General features: G+C 41.9%; 1 protein-coding gene and 1 long non-coding RNA gene across 5 annotated transcripts; both read right to left on the reverse strand.

Annotated features, from left to right (window-relative positions):
• Positions 1–186: 186 nt before the first annotated feature.
• LOC131316771 (uncharacterized) lies at positions 187–4,188 on the reverse strand. 4 transcript variants are annotated; one of them, XR_009197270.1, is made up of 6 exons: positions 4,019–4,188; positions 2,761–3,155; positions 1,972–2,034; positions 1,207–1,283; positions 797–904; positions 187–545 (listed from the first exon to the last, which is right to left on the reverse strand). It is a non-coding gene; the product is annotated as an uncharacterized LOC131316771 (long non-coding RNA). The 4 variants fall into 4 exon arrangements; XR_009197272.1 differs by lacking the exon at positions 2,761–3,155 and adding an exon at positions 3,683–3,891 and having other exon boundaries at positions 4,019–4,183; XR_009197271.1 differs by lacking the exon at positions 2,761–3,155 and having other exon boundaries at positions 3,683–4,182.
• Positions 4,189–12,492: 8,304 nt separating this feature from the next.
• On the reverse strand, positions 12,493–14,067 carry LOC131317019 (uncharacterized). Its single transcript, XM_058346602.1, has 2 exons — positions 13,450–14,067; positions 12,493–13,326 (listed from the first exon to the last, which is right to left on the reverse strand). The coding sequence occupies exons 1-2, from the start codon at positions 14,065–14,067 to the stop codon at positions 12,493–12,495; spliced, it is 1,452 nt and encodes a 483-aa protein (XP_058202585.1).
• Between the last annotated feature and the right edge of the window lie 4,195 nt (positions 14,068–18,262).

Here is an 18,262-nt window from a genome sequence, read left to right on the forward strand (position 1 = left end):
CGGCATTTGCACCCAAATGCCGGAAAAAGTAGTATTACCGGCATTTTATAAGTGCCATAATTCTTAAAACTTTTACGGGCATTTTCCAAATGCCATTTTTATATATTGGTATGTACTTTTTATTGCTTTTACCGGCATTTGTAAACCACCGTGGTACCATTTTTTACACCACACAATAACTGCTGCTTACGAAATTGTAATTACCCATAATAATTTGAAGTTCAATAAAAAAAAATCCGGGCTAAATTACCCACTCAGTCATCTTCCACTGTTGCGCACCAAATTAATAAGAACATTATATTATACACTAAGATTTCAATACAAGGAGAGTATATGCAGACATTGCATCAGTTCAATATACTAGACAAAATTACAGATATCAAATCCTAACACTAAAATTGAGATCACGAAGAAGCTTGAAACAATAAAATTGAGATCACGAAGAAGCTTGAATACATTCGACGAAAACATCTCACTAAGAACTTGTCCTAAGGAACGTCTCACCGCCATCGGGAGCTACTGAGAAGTTCATCAAAATGATTATACTGCACAAGAAAAGAGATTGAAACCAGGTTTAATAAAACTTGAAGTGAACTTATCATCAACAAAGAGAGAATTGAACATATGAACATCAATGTAGGCATGCTCTTTTTTCATAAATAAATCACATCCAACACGATTCCTTAATACGTATGTCAAATGCCCCGCTTCTGAATCTTCATCCTCTACTAGCTTAATTGTTACAAAGAGTAAATAGTACTCACAATTTTAGCAACTTAACTAATACTGAGAGTACCTTACAAAGAGTAAATACAAAGGTCAAATGCTGCACCTATTGCTTTCCTTTTGCCTATTAAACCAAGAGGGAGCAATGCCGATTATAGTTACACATCATGACTTGTTCCTGAACAGAAAACGTTAACTCATCATCTCTTGATATACAAAGAAAGATAACTAAATACATGCAGCCTTGTGTAACTTACAATAAGCATCTATCATATTACCAATGAGTGGAGTTTACATTACAAAATTGCTAAAGAAAGATTAACTTCAATAGACTACAGAAGGATGTGCTCTAAACTGCTCTCAAGAAAAAATCTAAGTTATAAATTGAAAAAGAAACTAAACTACAGGAACTTACAATACTAACCCAAAAGAACTGCTAAAACATGTTAATGAATAAAAAGCCATCAACCCAACAATTACCTGCTTATCCAGCCAGACAAGATATTGCATGACAGCTACATCATCCCTTACGTGCACATCTTTTAACTCATCCAACTCTACAGGTTCTGGAATGTTAACCACAAAGTCAACCAGAAAAAAAAAATGGAATTGTATTTGGCAGAACAATAGAACATAGGTGCAAAAACATTTGCTATATGTGACCAGCGACTTGAGGAAAATAAGGTTGCTTGGATGGTGGCACAGTCCCAACCACATGAAAGGGTTATAAACTAGTGTACGCCAAAAAGTTCAAGGGAATTGACATTCAAACTCCAGGTTTAGATTCTCACCCTAGATTTGTTTTTCATTTAGCATCTCTTTATTTTTTATCTCCAATTTGCCCCATTGGTCCAATAAGATTTACAAGTCTAAAGGGAAGAGGAGAATTGACTGACTCAATCCAAGAATTCAACATTAGGGTCTCAACTATAACAGTTAGTTATGCAAGACGGATACATACATAGACATAGAGCAAGCCAAAATGATATCATTGGATTAAACTAAAAACGTAAAACCATCAAGTTCTTGACTTCTCGTATATTTGGTGTATCTGTAAGACAAGAATCCAATCTATTCATTGATTGTTTGTCTCCTTCCAAGGTTAAACCATCATCCTTATAAGCGAGTTACCTATACATAAGTTGGCCTCATAGAACAACATAAATCATAAACAAAAGCTAGGAATGGTCTATGAAAACACAGCACGTCAGTAAAAATATAACATAGAAAAAATGTTAAGCTTACCCAAGAAATGCATTTTGATTGAATGGAGCTCTTCACAATGGTGACCTTGGATCTCACTCCCAACTAGCACAGCAAAGACAAATCACTGTTTGAAGGTCGATGCCCATATGCCAAACCAAAATAGGAAAATATGTCTAGAGTCTGATGATAGGGTATGCATAAGAGGTTAGTAGCTTTTTGCTACTCATCATAAAAGTAAAAATAGTTTCCAAACTAACAAGAATGGTCTAAAATAGTGCCAAGTATTCATGGCTGAACTCTAGATTTTGAACAATAACTCGTGCAGAATTGTACATGCATTTGCATTATGGTAGGACATTAAAAAAGTGAAACAAAATTTCCAATCAGGTAACGGATTTGGTAGAGATCACCAAGGAAAAAAGGTAGACTTTTAATGTAAGGTCAAATACAAACAATGTACATAGAAATGAGAAACAAGAGGCATAGTGCATCTTGGGTTCTGAACCAATTTGCAAAGGGAAAGAAAAACAAAGGGTAAAGAGAAAAACAATGTGTTTCCCAATAATGAACTAATTTTCAACAATTAATCCTAGAGAACTTAAAAGTTCATATCAATAACTAAGTGTAGCTACTACAGTTGTCAAATGGCAAGAGGCCGCCAATGGTAGAAGGCGGGAGATTTAACACAGCCTTAGGATGAGGGATTATAAGCTGGTAAAGAAGTTAACGAGGATATGAATCAATTTGCAACAATAAGAGGGAGATAACTTAGATATGTTAGTCACGGAGGCTCATGTTATATAAGAGAGTTAGCATATGGTGAAGTACCTCACATAGTCAAATGTTTGCCATGAACTGCACCACATTTTCTACATGACTTGACTTTGAAGCAGATTAATAGATCAGCCTCGATCACCATGGCTCAACCTTGGAGTGCAGTATCCATTAGCATAGATGTAGAACAAATACATGAAATATGTCAATTAAAATATATAATCCCTTGCAATATCTTAAATAAGCAACATAATTTGTAAACCTCTGTAAGACAAAGACACGAGACCTCCCGTCGGACATGTTTTTTATTAGTAAGGCGATATTAAAACAGAAACAAACCAAATCGGACTTACTCTTGCTTGTTCAAACTTTCACTTCATAAAAAGACTTCATTTTAAGTTTCACTCTTTGCAAAAAGACGTGATCGAACACCTGCATATCCACTGGTCCTTTTGAGGAACCATAGATAGAGTTAACATACCAATAATATGATATTGAAATATTGCAAACCTTGCAATTTATCAGAAGGTCCAAGAACATCAACCCAATCAAATGATTTCACATACATTGTGTCATATTGAAGCTTGCCAACACATTCATCTGGGATGATTGTGAAATGAGGTATAAATAGTGTAAGATTTCATCGGGCAAAAAAAATGAAAGGATCTCCATCATTTAGTCTACTAATTTTTAACATTCTAAGCTTAGTGTCAGAGATTTAAGAACATACATCATCTAGTCTAAGTTTAGAACCATAGATTCCAGCATTCTCTCTCTCCACAAGAACAGATTTACAACCACGTTATACAATTTAGAATATCCCCCATTTCTACTCTTGTCGTTTAGTTAAATTTACACAAGGCAACGAAAGATCTAAAAAAACCCAAAGCAGAAACCTTTTTGCATTTTAAGCCTTATAATCTATATATAACAAAACAAAGAAAAAAGCAGCCCTATTTTACCACACACAACTTACCAGATTATCCTCTAATTCAAAAACCCACTCGGGGGTTTTTGTTTTAGATCTTCTACCTATGCAGTCTACTACACACACCGATTTCGACGACTTGTATAAACCACAATGAGTAATCAGTACTTCGGAGTTTCTAATCGAAAACTCTGTACTTTAGGCTGTCGAACAACTCTGGCAATGGCGGCAACAGAAACTTAAGGGGCGGAGGTCGTCTTGGGAGAGAGTGACAGCAGAATGGGGATTCAATTTGTGGATCAGAGAGAGAGGGGATTTGAGGTTCAAAGAGATTGAAACCCAAAACCTGATCTAAACAGAGAGAGGGGAAGAAATGGTGTGTACCTGCGGCCACAATGAGAGATCGACGACCAGTGAAGATGCCGATGAGAGATCGACGACGACCAAGAAGAAATCAGCACTACGGGCTTTTCGTTCGAGGGTTTTTACTTTGGGGGCTATAGAGTACCGAACGGAGGAAAAATTAGGAGGGTATTTCAAAAGATTGGGAAAAAATAGGTGGGGGAAAAAAAGGAAGACTCTGGGTGTACAGCAGACGACGTCGTTTTAGGAAGGATGAAAATTCGCCCGGTTCCTGGAACAATTGATGTCCATAGTTAGACTAAAAACGGCGTTTTTTTAAATAAAGCCGGTTTTAAGTACCTTTTACCGGCATTTTAGGCCTAATGCAGTTTTTAAGGTAATTTTAACCGGCATTAATATTAATGCCGGAAATAACTAGCTTTACCGGCATTTTATGACATGCCGGTAATAAAAATGCCGCTAAAACCACATTTTTTTTGTAGTAGCTTCCACATATTCCTGCATGTCTTTTTCATTTTTCGGGTCTTTCCCCGTTCCTGGGAAAGGTTAATTTGTTGATTTTTCTGTAATGTGTTAGCTCAATGAATGTTACATCATTGACTAAAGAAAACCAAAAGTCAAAAAAAGATTTGGAGCCACTCCAACTAGTCAAGAAAGAGATTGAATTCTGGATAAGACCAGCAACACAATTTTCCTCCGGACACCACAGACATTTTGTTTGTGCGCAAGATTCAGTTGGTCAGCACTCTTGCATCTCACTAGGAGGTCAGGATCTTGTTATTTATTCCCTAAGATGTGTTTATTTCTTGTATTGGTTCAGTTGTTAGGCTTTATTATCTTGTGAACTCTCACAATTGATATAGTGTTCCGGATTTGTACTTTGTACTTCATCTACATGATTTAAATGATATATTCTATCGATTGAAAAAAAAAAAAAAAAAGCAAAGCAATATGTATTCTCCGGTAACTTGTAACCAAATGGGACTCGATCCTCACATTAAGTAACAGAAGAAAAATCAACGTGTAAATTAGTGAATCTTGTTATTGGTGATGTAAATAATGTACAATAACATTCCCATTCAATACTAATCTAATGGGTTGGATATTTATCTTACTTTTAAGTTCTATTTATTATCTCGCAAAATGAAAATTACATGCCACAATTTAATCAATAGCGATATACTATGTTGGAGTTTTCACACGTACCGGCTAAAAACCTCACAGTTCTGTGGCATAAAAAATAAATATTTAAAACGAGAGTTTTTTATTTTTATTTTTTGTCATACGATAAAGGAACCTATTGCCTTATCCAACCGATTACAATGGCTATCAAACTCCTCTCCATTGGCTTTGAAGCACAGCTAATGCTATAAAACCACGAGGTCAACTGCTCTGGTTATTTAAAAAGCAGAGTTAGTCATGTTTTTTTTTTTTAATTTAAAATTAAGTTAGTCATGTTAATACCTGATATTTTACTTCTCTTAAGTTTCGACACTTCTAATCCAAAAGATCTTGACTACGTCGCTAAATCGCGCCCAAATTAGTGTTTCGTAGCTTCTAACTTGTGGTAACGATCATAATTGCCTCTTTTGCAAGCAGGTCTTTTGCCTGTTTTGCCCGTTAGTTAAGATGTTTGAGAGATAAGAACATTTGTTGAGTTCTTTTCCTAACTGGTGCAAAATTATTGTGTATTGCAGGATTAGTGCATGCACAAGTTACAACTTCAAATCTGGGTTATTTGGCCCTTGATCCGATCAGCCTTGGCGACGAATTTATAGGTTCTCCGGCACCGGCAGTGGTGGCTCCTGAAAGGAGCTACTGCAATGGGACGAAGGGGCGGTGAGCTTCAACAGTGGCTGATGTGATTTCTCCTACTTCCTCCAGCCTTATCCACAAGCTTGAACCGGAGTGAGGGAACATGGACGGGACTTGACTAAAGAGAAATTTGGACTTAACCCAAGGATTCCACTCATCTCTGGACCTTTCCATTGTGTGAACTATCATGGTATATGAGAAGCTAGCTAGCTAGTCTTGCGTAAGTAGAAATGGACTAGTAATAGTCCTATCAGTCCGTCGACCATAATATGTTGACTTGAGGGCCTTTTTTGTCTCCATCCTCACTGTTGCCAAGCACACCAAAGCTGGCAATTTGGACAGCCAGCCTTTGTTGAAGAAAATGGCATGACAGCCATCTGCATCCCTGTTCGTAGTCATTCTCAGCCTCCAAAGAAGACGTCAGCAGCCATGGAGTAAATGAAGTGTTTGGCGTGGGAAGAAAGAGATTGAATTCTGGATAAGACCGGCAACACAATTTTCCTCCGGACACCACAGACATTTTGTTTGTGCCCATGATTCAGTTGGTCAACACTCTTACATCTCACTAGGAGGTCGGGAGTTCGTTGTTTATTCCCTATGATAGATTTATTTCTTGTATTGGCTGAGTTATCAGGCTTGATTATCTTATGGACTCTCACAATTAATGTAGTGTCTACGGTTCGTACTTTGTACTTTATATACGTGATGTAAATGATATATTCTATCGATTGGTGTAAATTAGTTGATGAAGCTGCTTTGATGACAGCTCTGACCTAGACCTGCAAAACAAAGGTTTATAACTTGAGTCGCCGGTGTGGTGGCGTGCCTACCACCCTCCGATGCCTAAGTCAGTAGAATCCTTGTTATTTGGTGGAGGAATTGAGATTCTCTGTTGTAGAGTTCGTACCTGGTATTGGAGTTCGACTGCTGTATTTATAGGCATTGTAATTGGAGTTTGAGTCCTCGTAGGACTATACCTCGTAGGTTCCGGATCTCCTGTCTGAGGAGTGTGGAGTCCCACCTTAGCTAGGAGTCTATGGGATTCCTACCTTAGCTAGGAATTCCATACCCATCTATGATCATGCATATCTTTGGCATTTTGGGTTTATCTTACCCTTCCTTTATCCCTTAGGATTTATCCTTTTTGCCGTGGCATCTTTATCGGAATAAGTATATTTCTCGTGTGATACCGTAAACGTCATGCCTCCCGTTGAAGCTAGGGGCCGGAGCTGGTCCTTGGACTTCCTTCAAGCTTTGTCTGGGGGACGGAGCTGGAAGGTTATAGCTCCGCTCCCCATAAGCCCCCATAGGGGTTTGGTGGAGCTAGCTCGCACTCCCCAAATCCGTAGGTCTGGTAGTGCTGAGCTCCTTAGGTGTGTCCTACTTATCAGGTACTCCCCTGTTCCTAAGCTCCAGGTTTGCTTTGGAGGTTGGGAACATTGGAAAAGCTCAAATGGCGGTTACCACTCTTTTCTGTTTTACAGAAGGTTTTAAACACGCGGGTCTTGTCATGGGACAGGTGTCGAGATTTCTTGCTATTCCGATTTTCAGGACGACGAAGATCTAGGAAACGTTCTCGAGATTGATGCTGACCCTTTAAGCTTCACATTGCTTTTGATCAATCATTATTAGAGAGGCGCTCGAATCTTTTCAAGCAATTTTCCGCGTGAGATCCTCCTTCGTTGTTCTTCTTCGTCATCCTGTTAAAGCCCGTCCCCCGTAGGTACGCTCCTCTTTCTTTGCTATTCTTTCCTCTCTTTTACGCTGGATTCTCCCTCTAGTGTAGAAATCACAGGCCCATCGTGGGTCGCGCACAGGGAGTTTATCTGTGCTAGGTTGGTAGGTTTTTCCTATATCAATCTACATTCCTCTATCATAGAGGATTTCGCACCTTACTCCCTTGTTCTTCAGAACAGGGTTTTTCGTGACCTCTTTTATCTATCTACTTCTTTGAACCCACGATTCTCTGTCGGAACCCTAATGTCAGAGGGTTTTATTAACTTTTCGTCGATTCTTAACGCTGAAGAGTCGACTGTAGAAGAGGAGGTCTCAATGCATCATCGTAGTGGTTTTAGGGCTTCAGTTGATTTGGGCCAGTCGAGTAACCGTAGGGTTTCTTCCCTGCCAGTTAGTCCTCTGAAGGGGTCCCGTGGGTGCCCCTCTTTTTCTGCTTCAACCATTGCGTCGATAGTTACAAATGAGGAACTGGCCATCCTTCGAGTCCGGTATTCGATTCCTTCTTCTGTTATTCTTAGGAAACCTTCTGAATGCGAGTGGGTCTGCTCCTATATTGAGAAAAAAACATGTCTATATGTTGGGACTCTAAAAAGAAGTCTATAATTGCCCTTCCCTGCCGTGGCTAGGGAAGTGTTAAGTTTTTTAGGTTTAGCTCCAGGCCAAATTGTTCCTAATTCTTGGCGTCTATTGATTGGCTGTGCCGCCCTTTGGGGAGCTATGTCGGATGGTCTCACTCCCTTATCCAAAGGCCCATTCCTCAATCAATTCTCTATAAAGGAAGCCCTTGGGGGCACCGGGTGGTATTATTTTTCCAAGAGGCTTGGCGGAGGAGAGTTAATTACTGATCTTCCTAGCGTTCATAAGAACTGGAAGGATAAATTCTTTTTTGTTGGGGGTAATGGATGGGAGCTCCCGAGCTTGGAGGTTGGATCCTATACGCAGCGCATTCCATGTAAATGGGGGGTTCCCATTACCAGTTGTAAGCCATAGCTCCTTCTTTATTTTTGAGTTCCATGGAATGTTCTTTACCTTTAATGGTTTCCATTCTTATCCCATCACAGCTCGTGCCCCATTCCCTTTGACCTCGGCTATTAAGGCAGAGCTTAGATTAGCCCAAGACTATGAATTTCATAGCTGGGGGTTGCTTGTAACACCAGAGTCTTTGGCTACTTATTTATTGGGCCCAGAGACATCTCGTGAGGCCTTAGCCCTTTCCAGAGGTATTTTATGTCTCCATTTTGGTGTTTTATTGTCTGCTGACCTTCTCATTGTTTCCATTTCTTTTTCTTTTTAGAAGAAGAGGGTGAAGGTGAAGAGATGGCACCAAAGATGGATAAAGCCTTACTAGCCCAATTGAAAGCTGAGAGGGTCAAACTGTCGTCTGGGGCCGTGGCTCCGAAAAGGAAAAGCTCCCGTCTCCAGAATGAGCTGAACGTTGATAGCTTCTTGGATGCTGACCTTCCCACTTCTGAGTTGCTGGGTGAGCATACTGTTAACGAAGATGCTAAGAAATTAAAGAGAAAAGCGAAGGGCACAATAGTCGGAAGTACTCCTTCTGCAAAGAAGTTGAAGGTCTCTGTTGGTCCTTCTATTTTGGGTAATTGTCAGGAAGCTCTTGAGCGTGTTTCTGGGTTGCTTTATGCAACTGATAAAGAACTGAGGCCGAGATGTCCCTCCAAGCGGTTGGGGAGCAAATGTTAGTTGAGTTAGCCATGGTATGCTCCCTTTCTCTGCCTCATCATTTTATGATCCGTTGCTTTCTTTTCTGACTCTTCTTCTGTTCTGGCAGGCTGCGGCCCGTGGTCGATATCTTACCTCTCAGAGCCATAGCTTGGGCAAGCAGGTGGTTACCCTTACGGAGGCCAACTTTAAACTTACAAAACAAGGCGCTTCCATGACTGCAGAGCTTCAGAAGGCTACAACCGAGAGAGATACTGCTTTGAAGCTGAAAAAAGAGCTAGAGGTGGAGAGAGATACTGCCGTGGAAGCTGCTCGAGGTTTGGAGCAGAAGATTTCTGAATGGGACGTGGAGATGGAGAAATATAGGGCCATGAGCCAGGGGATGCTTGAGAAGGTGAAGAATGCTCTAAGGGAAGCCATTGAACTCTTCCTACAGTCCCCTTAGTACCGTCAGGACATAACCCAGCAATATTTTGATGGGTTCGAAGCCATGAGGAGCCGAGCGGCCTTAGCCTTTCCAAATTTGGATTTTTCCAAATTCAAAGTTGATGACGAAGAGGGGCATTCTAGCTTTGACGGGGGACGAAAGGAGGAAGAGGAAGGTGATGATGCAGCGTCAAAAGACACATCCGTTCCGAGTTCATCAATTGTATCCCTTCTCCAATCTTCAGAGAAAGTCTCTCTTCCTCTCGAATCTCCAATTTCAGCAGTAACACCTCCTGGCCTATCATCTGGTGATGGGCAGGCTGTTGACAGTCCTACCTTGGGACTTTGAAACTTTAAATTCATTTGGGTCTGTAACTAAACACCTTTCAACACTTTCGTATTTTTGACTGTGTTTCTTTGGGAGTGGCTGTTAGGTTTGGCCTTAACTCTTGACTGATTAGGCGACCTTGAAAATGTTATTTGATGGTTGCTGGTGATGATCTTAATGAGATCATTTTTTGGAGCCTGTTAGAGGCTATTTCACTTTGGATGACAGGTACATGTGGAATGAAAGAATGCTTTCACTTTGTGCTCTGGTAATTCCATATAGTCTTTGTGTTCTTTTGCTTGCTTTTGCAGATTCATGTGCCTGTTAAGCTAGGAATTCTGTTTAAATCCTTGCTTTTTTGTTGCATAGATATTCTACGTCTTACTCCCCTAAGTGTGTTCATCGTTTGTGCTCAAATAATGGAGACGCTTATTTGATTTCCCTTGGGATACCAATTGGGTGAGTTATAATTCCGTAGAGTGCATAGCTGTGCTACGTTTATGAGTTGAGCTCTTTATTTTGCATAGCAGTGCTACGTCCGTGAGCTTGGATATTATTCCTAAGCTCTTCATTTTGCATAGCTGTGCTACGTCTATGAGCCTGGGTATTATTGCTAAGCTCTTCATTTTGCATAGCTGTGCTACGTCGAGGAGCTTGGATATTATTCCTGAGCTCTTTATTTTGCATAGTTGTGCTACGTCGAGGAGCTTGGATATTATTCCTGGGCTCTTTATTTTGCATAGCTGTGCTACGTCGAATTAATTACGTGCTTGTAACATACCAGACTAGCCCTTGGGGTTTTAAATTTGTTGCTTTAATTTGAAAGCAGTCGTTTCAACTGCCCGAGGTAATCGGATGTTTAACTTCCCATTATTCTAAGCAGTTTGAGGTGGCGGTTTTACCCACAGCTTTGATTATGATCATGCTAATTGGTTCAGCAAGCAGTTAATGAACCGTCTAACTTTTGCTATAAAAACCAATAAGTCTCAGAGATTACTCCTCATTCCAAAATCAATTCTCACTTCGGGATGGCGAACGAAGAGCAAATTTCTGACTTGCGTCAAGAACTGCAACACCTGAAGGCAGCCATTAATGGGCTGGCTTCGAAGATGGAGGCCATGGCAGAATCTATTTCTGTCATGGAGAAGATGGTCCGCATGGTGCTGATAGCCAATTGGGACCAGTTGGAAGCTTTTCGAGGGCAACTGGCGCCTCTTATTCCCTCCCCACCAAGGGAGGGAGGTAGTGACTAGGTTGTAACTTTGTGGGTTTTACCCACAAAGTTTTTATGTAAAAAGTTATCCACACCCCTTAGGATGTGGATTTATTAATAAAATTTGAGTTTTATTTTTTTGCTTCTCTTTTTTAATCATGAGTACAGGAGGAAAAGCAAACAATTGTCCCTCGTGGGGAGTTTATTGGCCTCATGGACTTATAAGTAGAACACGTGGTCCTAAAAACATCTTTGCTGCTAAAGCTTTATTGAAAATTGAAAGTTTACTAAAAACAGAAATGAAACTTCTAAAAAACAAAAATAAACTTCAATTGTAAGCTCCTACTTGTAATACTTCTTAAGATGCTCTGCATTTCATGAGTTTGGTAGCTCTTTTCCCCTTAGGGTTGTGAACCTGTATGCATCAGCTTTAACATGGTGTAAGACCTGATAGGGGCCTTCCCAATTTGGATCGAGCTTGCCCACCTTCCTTCCGGTGGGATCCACTTTCCTTAGAACTAGATCACTAGTACGAAAGCTTCTTGGCCTAACTTGCGCTTCATTGTACTTGACCATTCTTTGCTGGTAGACGGCCATTTTGGCCATTGCTGTTTCCCTTGTTTCTTCCAAGAGGTCTAGCTCAGCCCTGAGATCTTCCTGGTTTTCTTAGTGGTCGATGCTTGCGGTCCTGTAGTTGAGGAGTTCCACTTCAATGGGGTCTACTGCTTCTGCCCCAAATGCAAGAGAATATGGAGTTTCTCCAGTTGCAGTTCGGGGTGTTGTTCGATATGCCCATAGCACATTATAAAGTTCGTCTGGCCAGGTTCCTTTGGCCTGTCGCAGCCTCTTCTTAATCCCCTTTTTGATGGTTCGATTCATAACTTCGACCTGCCTATTAGCTTTTGGATGAGCCTTAGAGGCATAATGCACATGTATTCCCTTAGAAATACAGTATGCTTTAAACTGGGCATTGTCAAATTGTTTCCCTCGATCTGTAATTATGACTCGTGGCAATCCAAATCGGCTAATAATTAACTTCCACAAAAAGTCAATCGTAACCTCCGTTGTGATTGTGGCCAGTGCCTTAGCTTCGACCCACTTTGTAAAGTAATCCACAGCTATTATGGCATACTGGACCTGGCCTGCTGCCATGGGAAGCAGGCCAATCAGGTCTAATCCCCATTGGGCGAATGGCCAAGGTCCTTTCATTGGGGTTAAAACCGTAGGTGATCCGTGTATGATATTTGCAAAGCGTCGACACTTTTCACATTTTCGGACCATAGAGTTCCAATCCTTTTACATGCTGGGACAGTAGTATCCCAACCTGAGGAGTTTGTAGGCTAACATGCGGCCCCCTTGGTGATCCCCACATACTCCTTGGTGGACCTCTTCCATAGCTTGTGTAGACTCCGTTGTGGTCAGACATCTTAGGTAGGGTAATGAGAAACTTCTTCTATATAGCACATCTCCCATCATCAGGTACTTTGCAGCTTTGATCTTGAGCTGTTTAGCTTTGACCTTATCGTCTGGTAGTGCCCCATTAGTTATGTAATCAACTATGGGACCTGTCCATGAGTCACTGTAATTGATAGCTTGAACTTGTATTTCTGGGGAGAAGATACTTGGCAACTCTAAGTATCTTATAGGTGTATTCCGTGGAATAGCATCCTCTTTGGCCGTGGCCAGCATTGCTAAATAATCTACTTCATTGTTTTCCTCTCTTGGGATTCTGACAATATTGAAGCTTTGCAGTTTCGCAACTTGGGCCTTCACTCTATCCACATACTTCTGCATTACTTCTTCCTTGACGGTGTATTCTCCGAGGACTTGTCCCACGACCAGCTGTGAATCGCTTTTGGCCAGCACATGGCTAGCTCCAACGGTACTTACTAGTTCCAGTCCAACCACTAGGGCTTCATATTCGGCCTCATTGTTGGTTGTCTTGAACTCAAACCTAAGCGCGTAGCTAAGGCGTTGCCCTTTCGGAGATGTTAGAATTAAGCCAGCTCCGCTTGCTTCTCTGGTTGATGATCTGTCAACCTGAAGGACCCAAGGTTTGGGTTCTTCTTTGGGGAGCTCCTTTGGCTCTGAATATGTGTATTCTGCAAGGAAATCTGCCAGCACTTGCGCCTTGATGGCAGTTCAAGGCTTATACTCTATATCAAATTCGCCAAGCTCTATTGACCATTGAATTAGCCGGCCTGATGTCTCTGGGGAGTGGAGAATTCTTCGAAGTGGTTGGTCTGTTAGCACTTTGATTGGATGAGCCTGGAAGTACGGCCGTAGCCTTCTGGCTGCTATCACCATTGCAAAGGCTATTTTTTCAGCTCTGGGGTATCTTAATTTAGCTCCCCGTAGCGCCCTGCTGGTATAGTACACTGGGAGTTGGGTTCCTTGCTCTTCCCGAACCAAAACCATGCTGATGGCTTGAAGAGAGAAAGCTAAGTACAGGAATGGATTCTCTCCATCTTGGGTCTTACTCAGCAGCGATGGTGATGCTAAATACTCCTTCAATTGGGTGAAAGCTATTTCCTCCGTGGTTGTCCATTCAAAGGCTTTTTTCAGAACTTTAAAGAATGTTTGACACTTATCAGTTGCTCGTGAGATAAATCTGCTCAAAGCTGCAACTCGTCCTGTGAGCTTTTGGACCTCCTTGATATTCCGTGGTGAGTGCATGGCGAGTATAGCCTGAATCTTTTCAGGATTTGCCTCGATCCCTCTTTGAGACACCATGAAACCTAAGAACTTCCCTGACGAGATTCGAAAAGCACATTTTGTTGAGTTGAGCTTCGTTCGGTATTTTCTGAGAACTTGGAAGGTTTCTTCCAAATCCGCAACATGGTTATGTGCCTTAGCACTTTTAACCATCATGTCATCCACGTATACTTCTACGTTGCATCCGATCTATTGCTTGAACATCCTGTTAATCAACCTCTGGTATGTCGCCCCTGCATTCTTGAGACCAAAGGGCATTACTTTGTAGCAATATAATCCCCTGTTGGTGATAAATGAGGTTTTTTCTTGATCTCCTTCATGCATTTGGATTTGATTATATCCTAAAAATGCATTCATAAAGCTAAGGAGTTCATGTTCGGCAGTAGAATCTACCAATGAATCAATCCTTGGGAGAGGAAAGCTATCCTTTGGACATGCTTTTTTGAGGTCGGTGAAATCTACACACATTCTCCATTTGCCATTAGCTTTCTTCACCATGACCACGTTGGCTAGGCAGTCGGGGCAAAGAATTTCACGGATGGACCGAGCTTGTATGAGCTTATCTACTTCCTTGGCTGCAGCTTCATTTTGTTCTGGAGCAATGGTTCTTTTCTTCTGCTTAACAGGACGCACCGTGGGGTCAACGTTCAGCCTGTGAGATATGACCCTTGGGTCAATTCCAGGGATGTCTTCGTGGGACCATGCAAAAACGTCTTTATTCTTTCTTAGGAATTGCAGTAGCTCCGACTTTGCAGCCGTGCTCAATCCTGTTCCAATTCTCACTATCTTTCCTGGTTGCCGTGGCTCCAGAAGTTCTTCCACAAGCTCTTCTACGGGTTCTCCATGTTGGAGCTTTTCTTCATCCCTAGTGTCGAGACTCTCTATGTTCATGGTGATGTTAGCTCCTCTAAGTGAAGTAACATAACATTCCCGTGCTGCTTTATGATCTCCTCTAACACAGGCAACTCCTTCTGACGCTGGGAATTTATCATCAAATGGTACGTGGAGATTATTGCCCCAACTTGTTCAAAGTCGTCCTTCCTAGGATTGCATTATATGCCGAGGGGTAGTCGACTACTATGAAATCAATCATCCGCGTAATCTGACTTCTCTCCTCTCCCATAGTAATTGGCAGTGCTATCTGACCAGCTAGATAAACAGGCATACCTGCAAACCCAACTAGTGGTGAAGCCATAGGCCTTAGCCTTTCTCGTCCAACCTTTAACTGGTCATATGCATGAAGGTAGAGTATATCGGCTGAGCTTCCGCTGTCGATCAACACTTTTCGTGTGAGGTAGTTTACCATGACAATGGTTATAACCAGAGGGTCGTCATGGGGAATTTGAATTCCTTTGACATCTTCTTCTGAGAATATTATAGGTATTTTCTCTTTTCTCTGAAATTTACTTGGTCGGCTAATTGTGTTAACCTCCAAATGTTCCTCTGTCCTCAGTTTTCTTAGATGCGCCTTCCTAGCATTGCTGGATTCTCCACCTCTAGCAAATCCTCCATGGATGACCTTGATCTCTCCAATGGGACCTGATCGGGGGGTAGTGTCGTCTCTACCCTCCTTGTTTGTGTCTTCCCTCCTGGGTTGTTTCTGGTGCTTCTTTGTTACAAAACGTTGAAGTCTCCCTTTTTGAATTAGATCCCCAATCTGTTGTTTCAAGTCAATGCAATCATCTGTGTTGTCTCCGTGGTCTCTGTGAAACCTGCAGTATTTATCCCGAGCTTTCCTGCTAGGATCGATTCTCAGCTTGCCAGGCCACTTGAGGTCTGGATCGTCTTGCAGATTGGTAAGGATTTGCTCTGCCGTGGCTATGAGCGGAGTAAACTGCTTGTACTTTCCTTGGGGCGGCCCTCCGGCTACTCCTCTCTTCGGAGATAATCTTGAGTCCACCTTTTTATTTTTTGGTTCACCTCCTAACTTGCGGATAGCTTCTCTCCTCCTCTTGTCTGTTGAGGGAATTCGCCAATCTGTGATGGTCCTGTTTGAGGATCAAAACCATCACGTGTACGCCTTGCGTAGACAGCTTCTTCTGCGTTCATGTGCTTCTGAGCTCTGAGCATGAGCTCCGCCATGGTTTTTGGTGGCTCTTGAGACACAAGATATAGGAATTGTCCTGAATACAACCCAGCAATATATGCAGTTATGCTCACGTTATCGTCGGCTTCATCTATTTGGACCACCTCTTTATTAAACCTGGTGGTGTATTCTCTTAAAGATTCCTATCTTCCTTGTTTCACCGTCAAGAGATGCGTTGCTGGTTTGCCGTAACGCTGGCCAGCAATGAAGTAACTTACAAAGCTTGTGCTAAGCTCTTTGAAGCTACGTATACTTCCTGGTGGGAGCTTGTTGAACCACGCCCGGGCACTTCCCTTGAGGGTAACTGGGAACGCCTGACACATTACCTCGTCTGGCACCGCTTGTAGGTGCATCAAGGATTTATATGTTTCCAGATGATCTAACGGGTCTGTGGAGCCATTACATGTTTCCAATTGGGGCATTTTAAACTTCCTTGGAAAAGGACGCCCCATGACTTCAGGTGTAAAAGGTGAATCCGTGTTTTGCACCAACTCCTCTACCGTGGCAGGGGTTTGCGCTTTGACATGCTTCATTAATCCTTCGATCTGGTTTTGCATCTTGAGTATCGCCTCTTGCTCGTGGGGCGACTTCTCTAGGGGTGGCTTACTATATTTTCTTCGGTTTTGGCTTTCCTTTTCATTGGATTCACCTTCCTCCATGTCCTCATCGTCTCCGTGGCAACTGTTTTGCAATCTCGGGATACTTGACTCGGAGATTTGCTTTCGTAAGTTCGCGTTTTCCTGCATCGCAATCTGTAACCCTTGAGTTAAAGTTTTTATCTGCTCTTGCATATGGGCAAACACTTTTGGGGTCATCTGATTACCTCCTGCTGGATTTGCCACGGTGGCCTTGGCCGCTTTTGCTGCCTTAGCGGCCTTTTCGGCGACGGCAGCGGCCTTGGCGGCTTTTGCTGCTTTGGCTACTTCGGCTGCCTTGGCAGTTTTGGCAGCAGCAACGGTCTTTGCGGTGTCGTCAATACCCGTTCGTTCGGGATCTGAAGCCATTGTGGTTCTGCTTGATCGGGTCTCTACCATACAAAGCTGTTCACCGTAAGGAAAAAGTCGTTTCCCACAGACGGCGCCAGCTGATAAAGCAGCTTTGATGACAGCTCTGACCTAGACCTGCCAACAAAGCTGATAACTTGAGTCACCGGTGTGGTGGCGTGCCTACCACCCTCCAATGCCTAAGTCAGTAGAATCCTTGTTATTTGGTGGAGGAATTGAGATTCTCTATTGTAGAGTTCGTACCTTGTATTGGAGTTCGACTGTTATATTTATAGGCATTGTAATTGGAGTTTGAGTCCTCGTAGGACTATACCTCATAGGTTCCAGATCTCCTGTCTGAGGAGTGTGGAGTCCCGTCTTAGCTAAGAGTCTATGGGATTTCTGCCTTAGCTAGGAATTCCATACCCATCTATGATCATGCATATCTTTGGCATTTTGAGCTTATCTTACCCTTCCTTTATCCCTTAGGATTTATCCTTTTTGCCGTGGCGTCTTTATCGGAATAAGTATATTTCTCGTGTACTACCGTAAACGTCATGCTTCCCGTTGAAGCTAGGGGCCGAAGCTGATCCTTGGACTTCCTTCAAGCTTCGTCTGGGGGACAGAGCTAGAAGGTTATAGCTCCGCTCCCCATAAGCCCCCATAGGGGTTTGATGGAGCTAGCTCGCACTCCCCAAATCCGCAGGTCTGGTAGTGCTAAGCTCCTTAGGTGTGTCCTACTTATCATTAGTGAATCTTGTTATTGGTGATGTAAATAATGTAGTTGATTATTTTGCATTTATAGATTTGAATTGCGGTTTTTTTTTTTTTTTTTTGCCCAGTTCTTATACTAATCTAATGGGTTGGATATCATCTTACTTTTAAGTTATAGGACTCCATTTATTATCTAAAAAATCAAAATTGCATGCCACAATTTAATCAATAGTTGATATACGTTGGAGTTTTCACACGAATAGAACAGGCTAAAAACCTCATGGTTGTATGACATATAAAATACATGTTTAAAAGGAATAAGCCCATTGTAGGATAGAAATTAAAAAAGAATGAAAAAGTCCTATATGGGAGAACACCCACAAGCAAGTGGGGAGACTCGAACTCCTGACCTCCTCATGAGATGCAAGAGTCTTGACCAACTGAACTAGTCACAGTTGGTTTGTAACTTCTAAATTGGGGTAAGGATCATAATTGCCTCTTTTGCAGGCACAGGTCTTTTGCCTGTTAGTTAAGAAGTTTGAGCGACAAGAACATTTGTTGAGTTCTT

The sequence above is a fragment of the Rhododendron vialii genome, chromosome 2a, assembly GCF_030253575.1.
Source record: "Rhododendron vialii isolate Sample 1 chromosome 2a, ASM3025357v1".
Taxonomy (NCBI): Eukaryota; Viridiplantae; Streptophyta; class Magnoliopsida; order Ericales; family Ericaceae; genus Rhododendron; species Rhododendron vialii.

What these genes read in the sequence shown, in the direction of transcription:
- LOC131317019 (XM_058346602.1), bottom strand. Translation starts at nt 14,067, where the DNA reads ATGATGGTTAAAAGTGCTAAGGCACATAACCATGTTGCGGATTTGGAA. An exon ending in TCCAGGCTCATCCAATCAAA is followed by an intron (nt 13,327 to 13,449) that starts GTGCTAACAGAC and finishes ACTGCCATCAAG; the next exon opens with GCGCAAGTGCTGGCAGATTT.